Raw genomic sequence first — 12605 nt, forward strand, 5'->3', positions numbered from 1 at the left:
ACAAGGCAGATTGCAAACGGATAATATAGTGGTTATAAGCTGGGCTGTAGAATCAGAAACGGGTTCAAATCCTGGTTCTAAAAGGAAAAAAGGTAAATTGTAAAAACTAGGTAAGAAATAAAATCATAGGGCGCCTGGGTGGCTCAGTGGGTTGAGCCGCTGCCTTCGGCTTGGGTCATGATCTCAGGTCCTGGGATGGAGTCCCGCATTGGGCTCTCTGCACAGCGGGGAGCCTGCTTCCCTCTCTCTGCCTGCCTCTCTGACTACTTGTGATTTCTCCCTGTCAAATAAATTAAAAAATCAAAATCAAAAAAAAAAATCATAACATGGGGTGCCTGGGTGGCTCAGTCATTAAGCCTCTGCCTTTCGCTGAGGTCATGATCCCAGGGTCCCTGGATCGAGCCCCACATCAGGCTTTCTGCTCAGCGGGGAGCCTGCTTCTCCCTCTCCCACTCCCCCAGCCTGTGCTCCCTCTCTTGCTATGTCTCTCTCTGTCAAATAAATAAAATCTTTCAAAAAAAATAAAATCATAATAAAAATATTAAAAATACTTAGAACTGAATAATTGCTCCGCTGCATGTTAAAACTTACGGGATGTATCTGAAGAAATGCCTAGAGAGAGACTCAACAGCCTTTAAGGCTTGCATTATTATTTTTTTTTAATGCTGAAACTTCATGAACTAAGAGGCCAGTTAAGAAATGAGAAAAGAGGGATGCCTGGGTGGCTCAGTGGGTTAAGCCGCTGCCTTCGGCTCAGGTCCTGATCCCTGGGTCCTGGGTTCGAGTCCCGCATCAGGCTTCTTGCTCAGCAGGGAGCCTGTCTCTCTCTCTGCCTCTGCCCACCTCTCTGCCTGCTTGTGTGCTTTTTCTCTCTCTCTTTCTGACAAGTAAATAATAAAGTCTTTAAAAAAAAGAAAGAAAGAAAGAAATGAGAAAAGCAAGAGAATAAGCCCCAAAATGGTAAATGAGGCCGTGGAAACACACACATTAAGTTAGCAAAGCACCTGTGTTGGTACATGTCGCTGTTGTTGCCTCCTTTATACTATTGTACACTCATCCATTGTCTGCGTACAGTACAGTTTTGTCATTTTACTGTTGAGTTATTTCCACATTGAGGTTGTTATCCAAAAATGTTGCTCTTAATATTCCTTTAATGTCCACTGGTGGATATGGGCACTCATTGCTTTAGGGTACATTCCAAGGAATGGAATTAATGAATAAACTAAAAGTTTTGTCCCAAGATTTAATTTTAGGCTATGGTTATTAAGCTAGTGTGGAGGAGGTGAGAGAAACAGATCCTTCTATGTACGTAGTCTTGCTGAGTGACAGAGGTAACACTGTGTATCAGAAGAGACAGAAACACTGTTTAATGGATTGTTCCGTAAACGTTGATGTCACAGCAGTAATGGAAATGAAATTGGTTTCTGTCTTTTTTGTGTTTTTTAAGATTTATTTATTTATTTGACAGAGATCACAAGTAGGCAGAGATGCAGGCAGAGAGAGAGGAGGAAGCAGGCTCCCCGCTGAGCAGAGAGCCCGATGTGGGGCTCGATCCCAGGACGCTGAGATCATGACCCGAGCCGAAGGCAGAGGCTTAACCCACTGAGCCACCCAGGCGCCCCTGTCTTTTTATTTTTTATTTTTTTAAGAAGAGTGAGCAAGAGCATGAGAGAGCGTGGGAGGGCAGTGGTAGCAGAAGGAGAGCACGGGACTCTGGGATCACAGCCTGAGCCAAAGGCAGGCACTCGTCCCTCAGAACCACCCAGGTGCCCCAAAATTGGTTTCTGTCTTATCCTGTATACAAAAGTTAAATCCCAGTTGAGTAAATCTGTGTTAAAAGCAAAATTTTAAACTTTCAAAGGCTAATAGATGGAAAGAGATAAATTTCACAACCTTGTCAGGAAGGCTTTCATAAACAAGATACCGAAAGCAGTAACCATACAGGTAAAGACTGGTATCTTAGAATGTATTACAACTAAGAATTTCTGGGGTGCCTGGGTGGCTCAGTGGGTTAAGCCTCTGCCTTCGGCTCAGGTCATGATCTCAGGGTCCTGGGATCAAGCCCCGAGTCGGGCTCTCTGCTCAGCGGGGAGCCTCCCTCCACACACACACTTTCTCTGCCTACTTGTGATCTCTCTCTCTCTCTCTGCCAAATAAATAAATTAATTAAATTAAATTAAAAAAACGAAGAACTCCTACTCATCAAACATCATCGTGACAAATACATAAAGACTTGCTACAACGTGGGAAATTTATAACACTTGTAATGTGTATAGTTTGGGCATCCAGAATATATAACAACAGCAGCAACAAAAATGTACTATCAACAAACCCTATATAATCTAGAAATTCCCCTTTAGAAAAACTCTTGCCCAACAATCACCAGAAAACACTTTTTGGTAAAGTAGTAGCAAGATTGGCTATAATGTGTAGAAAATGGAAATATCCAAGATTACCATGAAATGGAATAAGTATATTGTAGGCTTTCACACAATGGAATATGATATGGTAATAAAAATAATGAATTACAGCTGACATGTAATATTGATGGATAAGCCTTAGAAACATTAAATTTTTAAAAAAAAAAAGCAAGCCCCTAAAAATAGCATTTTTTTTACAAAGAAAGAAAAAGAAAACAATGGTGGATACCGAACAAAATACTGTATTGATGTAGATCAGTATATCATAAAACCATATTTTGTCTTGTTTATTCATTTATTTATTTTAGAGAGACAGCATACACACCAGTGGATGTGGGTAGATGGTAGAGGTGCAGAGGGAGAGAGAGAATCTTAAGCAGGTTCCATGCCCAGCATAGAGCCCCACGAGGGGCTTGATCTCATGACCCTAAGGTCATGACCTGAGCCAAAATCAAGAGTCTGGCACTTAACTGACTGAGCCACTCAGGCTACCCATAAAACCATATATATTTTTTTTTCTTTTCTTCTTTAGAGGGAGAGAGACTGCGTGCTTGCGGGAGAGGGGCAAAGGGAGAGGGAGACTCTTTTTTTTTTTTAAGATTTTACTTCTTTATTTGACAGACAGAGATCACAAGCAGGTAGAGAGGCAGGCAGAGAGAGAGGGGAGAAGCAGGCTCCCTGCTGAGCAGAGAGCCCGACGTTGGGCTCGATCCCAGGACTCTGAGATCATGACCTGATCCGAAGGCAGAGGCTTTAACCCACTGAGCCGCCCCGGCGCCCCTAGAAAGGGAGACTCTTAAGCAGACTCCCTGCCGAGTACAGAACCCAACTTGGGACTCAGTCTCATGACTCTGAGATCAGGACCTGAGCCAAAACCAAGAGTCGGGTGCTCACCCTACCTGAGCCACCCAGGTGCCCCTTGAAATATTCAGTCTGAAAGCCATTAGTCATGGGTGTCCAGATGGGGCATGGAGACCGTGGTGGCCCTGAGCTTGATGTTAGAGACCAAATGGAGTGAGGAGTTGGGCCCTGGGAAAGGGGGTGAGGGCGAGCATCAGCGCAGCCTGGAGTGTCAGAGCCTGAGTCGAATGAGATGCACGCTCTGTAGAGGGAGGGGACAGGGGGACAGGGGGACAGGGGTGGCCTTGTTGCTTAAGCGTCTGGCTCTTGATTTTGGCTCAGGTTATGATCTCAGGATCGTTGGATGCAGCCCCGTGTCAGGCTGCATGCTCCGCAGGGAGTCTGCTTCTCTCTCTCTCTCCCCCACTGCCCCTGCCCCCACTCACACACGCTCTCTCGTTCTCTCTGTCTAATAAATAAATAAATCTTTAAAAAAGAGTGAGTGAGTGCCTGGTGTTGGATATAGATAGCAGCAAGGTTAGGAAGTGGTCCATCCCAGACTTCATTAATAAGAATTTTTAAAATTCTGTGGTTCGGCATTTGCATTTCTTGTAAGCTGTTGTGGTAATTCTGCTGTGTGTGGTCTCGGGACAGCACCTGGGGAAGCATAGCACTGGGAGGATTTCTACATGTCGGTGATGAGCACGAAAGCAGAAAACATTTTTTATTGCAGAAGAAAGAAATAAGATAAAGAAAAAAGGTAAAGACAGAAGTAGAAATGAATTTGCCTGGAAAGGAGAAGAGTAAAAAATAAATATTAAATGATTAAATACATAAGAACAGGTTAAAAAAGGTAAATAATAAATTGACTGGTTAGATGAATGGATGGGTAAGATAGATCCTACAAGTATGATGCATCCCAGTTATGCAAGACTTGGCAGACTGTCAGAAGTCAGGTCACGTTATTCAGCACATCAAAAGGCTAAAGAGGAAAAATCACACAAATACCAATAAAAGAAGAAACATAATTTCACAGACTCTAACACGTGTTTGCGATAGAAACTCCCAGCGGTCCGTGAGGAGAAAGAGCTACCTCAGCGTGATAAAGACCATGAACCAAAACCCAGAGCAGACAGCCTGGCATGAGAGGCTGAGCGCTTTTCCCCTGAGGCCAGTGACAGGAGCAGGTGCCCACCTGTGCCGCTTCAGGTCAGCTTAGCTTTAAAATTCCCAGCCAGACCTGTCAGGCAAGAAAAAGAAATAAAAGTAAAAAATGTTTTGCAAAGTATAACATTGTAAAGATAAAAATAAAATTAGCTCTGTTCACGGATGCCATGATCTTACATGCTGGAAATCTCGACGGTCTCTCACAAGAACTGGTAGAGCTCGGAACACATTCAGTAAGTTGAGAACACAGAATCCACACCCACAGTCATCTGTGTTTTTGTGAACCAGCGATTTTTCCCAAAAAGAAGTTAAGAAGACTATTCTTCTCATAATAGCGTCAAGAATAGAATAGGGGGGGGCGCCTGGGTGGCTCAGTGGTTAAGCCGCTGCCTTCGGCTCAGGTCATGATCTCAGGGTCCTGGGATCGAGTCCCGCATCGGGCTCTCTGCTCGGCAGGGAGCCTGCTTCCTCCTCTCTCTCTCTGCCTGCCTCTCTACCTACTTGTGATTTCTCTCTGTCAAATAAATAAATAAAATCTTTAAAAAAAAAAAAAAAGAATAGAATAGGGGGCGCCTGGGTGGCTCAGGTTAAGCCTCTGCCTTCGGCTCAGGTCATGATCTCAGGGTCCTGGGATCGAGTCCCGCATCGGGCTCTCTGCTCAGCAGGGAGCCTGCTTCCTCCTCTCTCTCTGCCTGTTTCTCTGCCTGCTTGTGATCTCTGTCTGTCAAATAAATAAATTAAATCTTAAAAAAAAGAAGAAGAAGAAGAAATAGTTAAGAATAAATTTAGAAAGGCAAAACTTGTATGTTGAAAACTACAGAACAGGGCTCCCAGGTGTCTCGGCTAAGCGTAGGCCTTTGGCTCAGGTCATGATGCCAGGGGCCTGGGATCAGGTTCCACGTCAGGCTTCCCTGCTCCTCCTTTGCTTGTCATCCCCCTCTATCTCTCTCTCTAAAATAAGTAAAATCTTTAAAAAAAAAAAAAAAAAAAGGAAGGAAGGAAGAAAAGAAATTTCTACAAAGCATAGTTCAGGGGAAGCTATGAACACACAGAAAGACAGCATGTACTCAAGGCCTAGAAGACCTGATGCTGAGATACCCAAACTACCCAAAGCGATCTACAGGTTTAGTGCAAAATCCCAGTGATGTTTTCTGTGAAATAGAAAAACCCATCCTAAAATTCATCAGGAATCTCAAGGAATCCCAAACAGCCAAAACAGTCTTGAAAAAGAATGAAATTAGAGAATTGACTCTTCAAGACTTTTTTCTTTTTCTCACCTTTTTGCACTGGCTAGAGCTTTCTTTGATACTGAATATATGATGAGAGCAGACAATTTCCTTGTCCTATACTAGGGAAACTGTATTTCTTTGGCTCATACTCAGTAGTCAAAGACTATGGAGGAAATCCCCTGCCATGTCGTAGCTGCGGTTGCAGGGTCCCTAGCCAATCTGTTTGCTTATGTTTGTTTTGTATGTAACTTCTAGTGTTTTTCGTTTACTCAGTGGATGGATGAGTAGCAGTATCCGTTCCATCTTTGCCTGGAACTGGAATTGACTTATTTATTTTATTTTTTTTTTTTAGATTTTATTTACTTGAGAGAGAGAGCACGCATGTCAGCGGGCAAGTGGGTGAGGGGCCGAGGAAGTGGGAGCCGCAGACTCGTTGCTGAGCCCAGCCTGGGCCCACAGATAGCAACGCACTGGGCCGCCCAGGTGCCCCAGAAATCAACTTAATTTTTAAAGGCGTTTCTGATTGACGTAGAATTCTGTTTGAATGGGCTTTCTCCTCCTTCCCCTCTCCCTCCTCCTCCGGCACTTACAGATGTTTTATCGTTGCCTTATGGCTCGCCTGGCTTCAGACGCGACGTCTGCACTCGTTCTTATTTTTGTCGTCTTGTATGGGTTGTATTTTGTCCTCTCGCTTTTTAAATTTTCTTCAGTAATTTTTAGCAATTTACTATGATATACCTTGTTTTTTTGTGTGTGTTTTTTGTTTTTGTTTTTTAGTTTATATTTTTTATGGTTTGTTTAGCTTCTTGGAATTTTGACTTTATACTTTTTATCAAATTTGGAAAATACTTGGCCGTTCACATTTGGGTTTTTTTCACTGTGAATTTCTTTACGTTGTAAATGTCGCATCATCTTGTGTCGGACTTACTGTTCTTTTCCAGATGCTCAGGGGCTCTGGTAGACAGTTCAGGTACTTGTGGTTCGGCTGATTCCTTTGAAGATTGTTTTTAAGCTTCTTTGGCGCTGGTCTTTATTCTGAGGGTAGTTGAGCTGTGTGGAAGTGGGCGACTCTACTCTCCGGGGGGTGTGGGATGTCCTAGTACCGGGCAGTGTCCTCCCACGGTGCCTCATGGAGGCTCCTGCCGCCATGTGTGAGCTCTGCGGGTTGTTGAGGTTACGGACAGGACGCCGCTCACTCTTTGTCCAGCCTTGCCGAACTTGACCCCGCATTCGCACAACCTCGTAAGTGTACTGCGGGAGGCCCATACGGATTTCTAGAGTTGCTTTCTTCTGTGGCTTTCTCCACTCCAGGACTCCGCCCCAGCAAGCCCCGTGTCCTCAACCTCTCTGAGCTCTGTTCCATTCTTCACACTGGCTCTTCTCTGGGGGCTCTACTCCCTCTGCTGTCTTCCTCCCTGTAAAGGCAAACTGGTTATAGGACTCTTCCATTTTTTCTTTTTTTCTTCTGTAAGTCGGCTCCGCACCCAGGGCGGAGCCCAGCACAGGGCCCAGACCCACAACTCTGAGATCAAGACCTGAGCCGAGATCAAGAGTTGAACTCAACTGATTGAGCCACCCAGGAACCCCCATATTGTTTTTTCTTTCTCTTTCAATTTTCTCTGGGATCACAGTACGGTGCTATTGTCCAGTGTCTGCTAAGTGTTTCATAAACCTTCTCCAGGATTTATGGTAGTAGTAGTTTCCTAGATTTCTAATAGGGTGTCTCAGGAGGACAAGTCTGCTATCTGTTACTCCATCACAGCCTGAGGAAGTCTCGTACCTCGTGTTTTACTTGCTGTTGTGTTCTTTAAAGAGTCAATAGTAAAAGTTTCCTTTAAACTTGTCTTTCTAGCTTTACTGCAGCAGCAGTTGAGATTCCCAGTCCTCCTGAAACCCCAGCCAAGCCTCCTGAACCTGAAAATACCCTGCAGCCTGTGCTTTCTCTCATCCCAAGGGAAAAGAAGGCCCCACGTCCCCCAAAGAAGAAGTATCAGAAAGCAGGGCTGTATTCTGACGTTTACAAAACTGCAGAGTAAGTAGTATTACCTGTCAGCTGACAAGCTTTAAAGACCTGTTACTTTCCCACGTTCGAAAACACACTTTTGGCGGTCAGAAAACACAGTGCAGACGTAATGTACACAAGTGTGACCCTCCGCACAGACACCTAAGTGTTCACTTTCCTTGTGATACTGCTCTGGTGTTGGGGACCAGTTATTTTCTCAGATCTTTTTCTGGGGTGCTTGGTTTTTGTTTGTTTTGATTTTTTTTTTTTTAATTAAAGATTTTTTTTTTTTTTGACAGATCACAAGCAGGCAGAGAGGCAGGCAGAGAGAGAGGGAGGAACAGGCTCCCTGCTGAACAGAGAGCCCGATGCGGGGCTTGATCTCAGGACCCTGAGACCATGACCTGAGCTGAAGGCAGAGGCTTAACCCACTGAGCCACCCAGGCACCCCAGTTTCAACTTTTTCATTTAAATTCTAGTTAGTTACCGTATAGTGTAATACTAATTTCAGTATCTTCCCTCATCTAATCTTTAATCTGCCTTTCTAGATTATATATCTGTAATTTGGATTCTAGGGGTGCCTTTTTCTTTTTTTTTTTTTTTTTTTTTTTTTTTTAATTTTATTTATTTATCAGAGAGAGAGAGGGGGAGAGAGCGAGCACAGGCAGACAGAATGGCAGGCAGAGGCAGAGGGAGAAGCAGGCTCCCCGCTGAGCTAGGAGCCCGACGTGGGACTCGATCCCAGGACGCTGGGATCATGACCTGAGCCGAAGGCAGCTGCTTAACCAACTGAGCCACCCAGGCGTCCCTAGGGGTGCCTTTTTCTTAATTAAAAATAAGAAAAATGGCACTGTGTGTGCATCTCTAGTGATCTTGATGATTTTCTACGTTTATTCCTCACTGACTGAATGCTTTCTGAGTTTCCAAACACTTAGTTGCATGAGGAGAATACACTCCTTGTGAGAACGTCCTCTGCCCTTGGTAAGGACAGCTGAGGAAGCGCTCTGATGAGGCAGCTCTCAGGAGTTAGAGGTATCTCACAGAACACAGTTGATTAGGTTCTGGAAGTTCAGTACTAGTTTGCAGGGTAGAAAAGTTATTCCAGGATAGCTTGTCCCAAGCACATAGTGGGATGCAAGGATTTTTCAGTGCTTCTGAAATGTGGTGGTGGTGTGGAAAACAAGCATTGCGTGATAGAAACCACAAAACCATGGTCCTAAGGGACTCTACGATATTTACCTAGTTAAGCTAAAGGAAATGAAAAGTGCAAGTATATGTTACAAGATGAACTGTAGCTGCAGAGCGGAAAATGAATGGGGGCAACTAATGGCAGAAACACACGATGTCCCTCAGAAGGTTGAAAGGGTCTAAATTTTGGGAAGAAATAGGGAAATTGAAAGAGGAAAGATTAGATGTTAGAGCTATATATCATACTTGTGGTTAAAGTGATGTCTGTGTAAACACAGCACCTTATTCTGCATTGAAAAGATTTTTTTTAGGTATTTCTAAAACATATTTATTTATTTCACCAAGAGAGTGCACACAAGCAAAGGGAACAGGAGAGGAAGAAGCAGGCTCCCTGCTGAGCAGAGAGCCCAATGTGGGGCTCGATCTCAGGACTCTCAGATCATGATCTGAGCTGAAGGTAGAGGCTTAATCCACTGAGCCACCCAGGCGCCCCTGAAAAGATTTTCTGTTGGAACACCTGGGTGGCTCAGTTGGTTAAGCGTCCAGAGAGCCTGCTTCTGCCTCTGTCTCCTGCTCCCCTAGTTGTGCAGTCTCCTCTCTCTCTCTGACAAATAAATACATAAAATCTCTTTTTAAAATATTTTATGTATTTATTTGACAAAGACACAGAGAGAGACGGAACACAAGCAGGGGGAGTGGGAGAGGGAGAAGCAGGCTTCCCACTGAGCAGAGCCTGACTCGGGGCTCGATCCCAGGACCCTGGGATCATGACCTGACTTGAAGGCAGACCCTTAACAACTGAGCCACCCAGGGGCCCCTAAATAAATAAAATCTTAAAAAAATAATAATAATAAGATTTTTCTATTAATTTGCCCCTGAAGTAGATGCCACAGAAGCTCTTTGTACCTGATCCCTACCTTTTGGATCATGAAAATGTTTGATTCATGAAGCTTCCTAGTTTCAGCTCCCAATAATAAGAAACTCTCTCAAATATTCAAGGCCTTAAGAAGGGAGACACTCATTTTCCTTTAACGTAGAAACTGTTACGAAGGACACTTCAGGGTTACTGCGGGAATGTCGCAGTATCCTCGGGAACCTGGAGCCCCTTCTGCTCTTCCACCTCCGCATTTAGCTTCCACTTCTGTGGTCACCTGTTGTTCCAGTGCAGCTGCCTGAGTTCAGTCGGAAGGTCTTCCTTTAGAAAGCAGAAAAGAAGGGAGTATAAACAGCACACACCTTCTTTGTGAGGAAGCACTACGGAGTGACTGTGCCTTCCCGTTCGCCATGCCCGAATTCATAATTCGAATCCCTAATCCCTGACGTGATGGTGTTTGGAGGTGGAACTTTAGGGAGGCAATTAGGTCATGATAGGGTGGCCCTTGTGAGTAGGGTGAGTGGCCTTAGAAGAAGCCCTTAGAGAGAGAGATGTGCTCCCTCCACTGGGTTCGGAGCAGCGGGAGTGGCATCGCAGGCCAGGAAGAGGGTCTCCCTGGAGCTCAACCCTGATCTTGGACTTCCAGCCTGCGGGAGAGTAAGCAATAAAGATGTGTGGTCTCAGCCGCCTGGGGATGTGCCACAGCAGCCCAGACCGACTCAGGAAGGACGCTTGCAAAACCTCCTTCATAGAGCCCGGCTAGAATGTAATCAGCCGCAGGTCAGGCGGGGAAGTCATGGTTAATACTTCAGACGGTGGTGGCTAAAAATAAGAATTAGCGTTCTGTCACTGTAAATGAGAAAATGAAATATCTTTTGGAAAGAGCTATTTCAGTTATAATTTTAAGCAATGTTTTTGCTGAATAGAGAAGACAAATCTATTTCTCCATTTTCTGCTAAGAAAATTTAAGTTCCAGTTTTGCTTTGTTTGTACTAATGTACTTTTTCTGGATTAAATCCCTAAAAAAGATGAATAATAAAGTCAGACTGTGAATCAGAAGATCAATATCTTTAGCCCTATCGGTGTTTTAAAATGTCTCTCGTCAGGGGCGCCTGGGTAGCTCAGTGGATTAGCGTCTGAGTCTTGATTTTGGCTCAGGTCGTGATCTCAGGATCGAGAGATCGAGCCCTACATTGGGCTCTGATCTGGGTGTGGAGTCTGCTTGAGAGTCTCCCTCTGCTCCGCCCCCCAAATTTAAAAATAATGATAATAAGTTACTTAAATGTCTCTGGTCAGACAGAAGTCTTGCACTCTCCGAATGGACCGAGAGAACCAGCTTGTTTGTTAAGCACAAGCTACTCGCGTCTTAGAGACGAGGGCAGCAGTGGGTGTGTTGGGGGCACTGTGAAGAAATCGGTCAGACGATACATGTGTGCCTTCTTCCAGACTGTGAAGTGGCCTATTTTTGTGGACTCGTGGTGGTGGTTTGTAGCAATTTGGGTTTTTTTCTTTGTTTTTGATTTCTCACTAGTAAACAATTACTTAGAGCAGTTTTAGGTTAACGGCAGAATTGATACCAAGTGCAGAGAGTCTGCCTGCACAGCCTCTCCTCCTTTCAAGGTCCTGCACCACCGTGTTAGATCTGTTCTGATCCGAGATCGTGCACCGGGACACACTATTGTCCCCCGGAGGCCGTAGCTGACATTAGAGTTTGCTTGTGGTGTTGCACGTTCTATGTGTTTCCATACATGCATAATGACATGCGTCCCCCACTGTAATGTCACACAGCACGGTTTCCCCGCCCCCAGGTGCTCCATGCTCTGTCACTTTGTTTTCTGGGCCACAGAATGGTACAAAGAAATTATAAAGTTACTCTTTTTTTTTTTTTTTTTAAAGATTTTATTTATTTATTTGACAGAGAGAGATCACAGTAGGAGAGAGGCAGGGAAGAGATCACAGAGAGAGAGGAAGGGAAGCAGGCCCCCTGCTGAGCAGAGAGCCGGATGTGGGACTCGATCCCAGGACCCTGAGATCATGACCTGAGCTGAAGGCAGCGGCTTAACCCACTGAGCCACCCAGGCGCCCCAAAGTTACTCTTTTGTGTATAAATCATCGTAGGTTTTAAAAAGTTATGAGGGGATATGATTTCACTTGTATGGAGAACTTAAGAAGTGAAACAAAACAAACCCTAACCCTAAGGAAAAGAAATGAGACGAGCCAAGAAACAGACTCTTCTGCTCTAGAGAACACAGCGACGGTCACCAGAGGGGAGGTGGGCCGAGCGGCAGGGGAGACCGGCGGGGGGAGAGGGAGGGGTGCACCCGTCAAGCTGAGCAGTAGGTGGTCCGTGGACATGTTGAATCACTGTATTCTACACCTGAAACTAATATTACACTGTATGTTAGCTATACTGGAATTAAAATTTAAAAATTTAAAACAAAACAAAAAAAAGAGTGATAAGAGGAAAGCGTATGACTCAGTCAAACTTGGGTGGAGATAAAACCAGTACGGGAGGTGTGACTTACATGGGGAGGTGCTAGAAGATAAAAGGCTGTTAGGGAGCAGGACACCTTTGTGGTTTTCCAGGACAGGAGTCACAGCCTGAAATACGGCGATGACAGTGCAGGGTGTTGGAAAGGGTGGGCTCTTGAGAACATGGATGTTAAAATTGAAAGGGATTCCAGATTGGACAGATGGTATGAATTCAAGGACAGGGCGAGAGTCAGTGATGATCCCAGGGTTTTATTTTGTATTCCTGGTTGGATAATGATGTCATCAGCGAAAATACCAGAAATAAATGTTCTAGACCGTACACCTTGGTTTAGGAAAACCTGCATTATCAGTGTTCCCTTATTTAGGTACAGAGAGTGTCTAGTAATGCGGTC

General features: G+C 44.6%; 1 protein-coding gene across 1 annotated transcript in view; it reads left to right on the forward strand.

The window, feature by feature from the left end:
* ASH1L (ASH1 like histone lysine methyltransferase) overlaps positions 1 to 12605 on the forward strand; it is a 168684-nt gene that overhangs the window by 85732 nt on the left and 70347 nt on the right. Inside the window, exon 6 of the mRNA XM_059146914.1 lies at positions 7509 to 7688. Within this exon, the coding sequence (XP_059002897.1) occupies positions 7509 to 7688 (180 nt within the window). The remainder of the gene's footprint in view (positions 1 to 7508; positions 7689 to 12605) is intronic.

This window comes from Mustela lutreola, chromosome 14 (genome assembly GCF_030435805.1).
Source record: "Mustela lutreola isolate mMusLut2 chromosome 14, mMusLut2.pri, whole genome shotgun sequence".
Lineage (NCBI taxonomy): Eukaryota > Metazoa > Chordata > Mammalia > Carnivora > Mustelidae > Mustela > Mustela lutreola.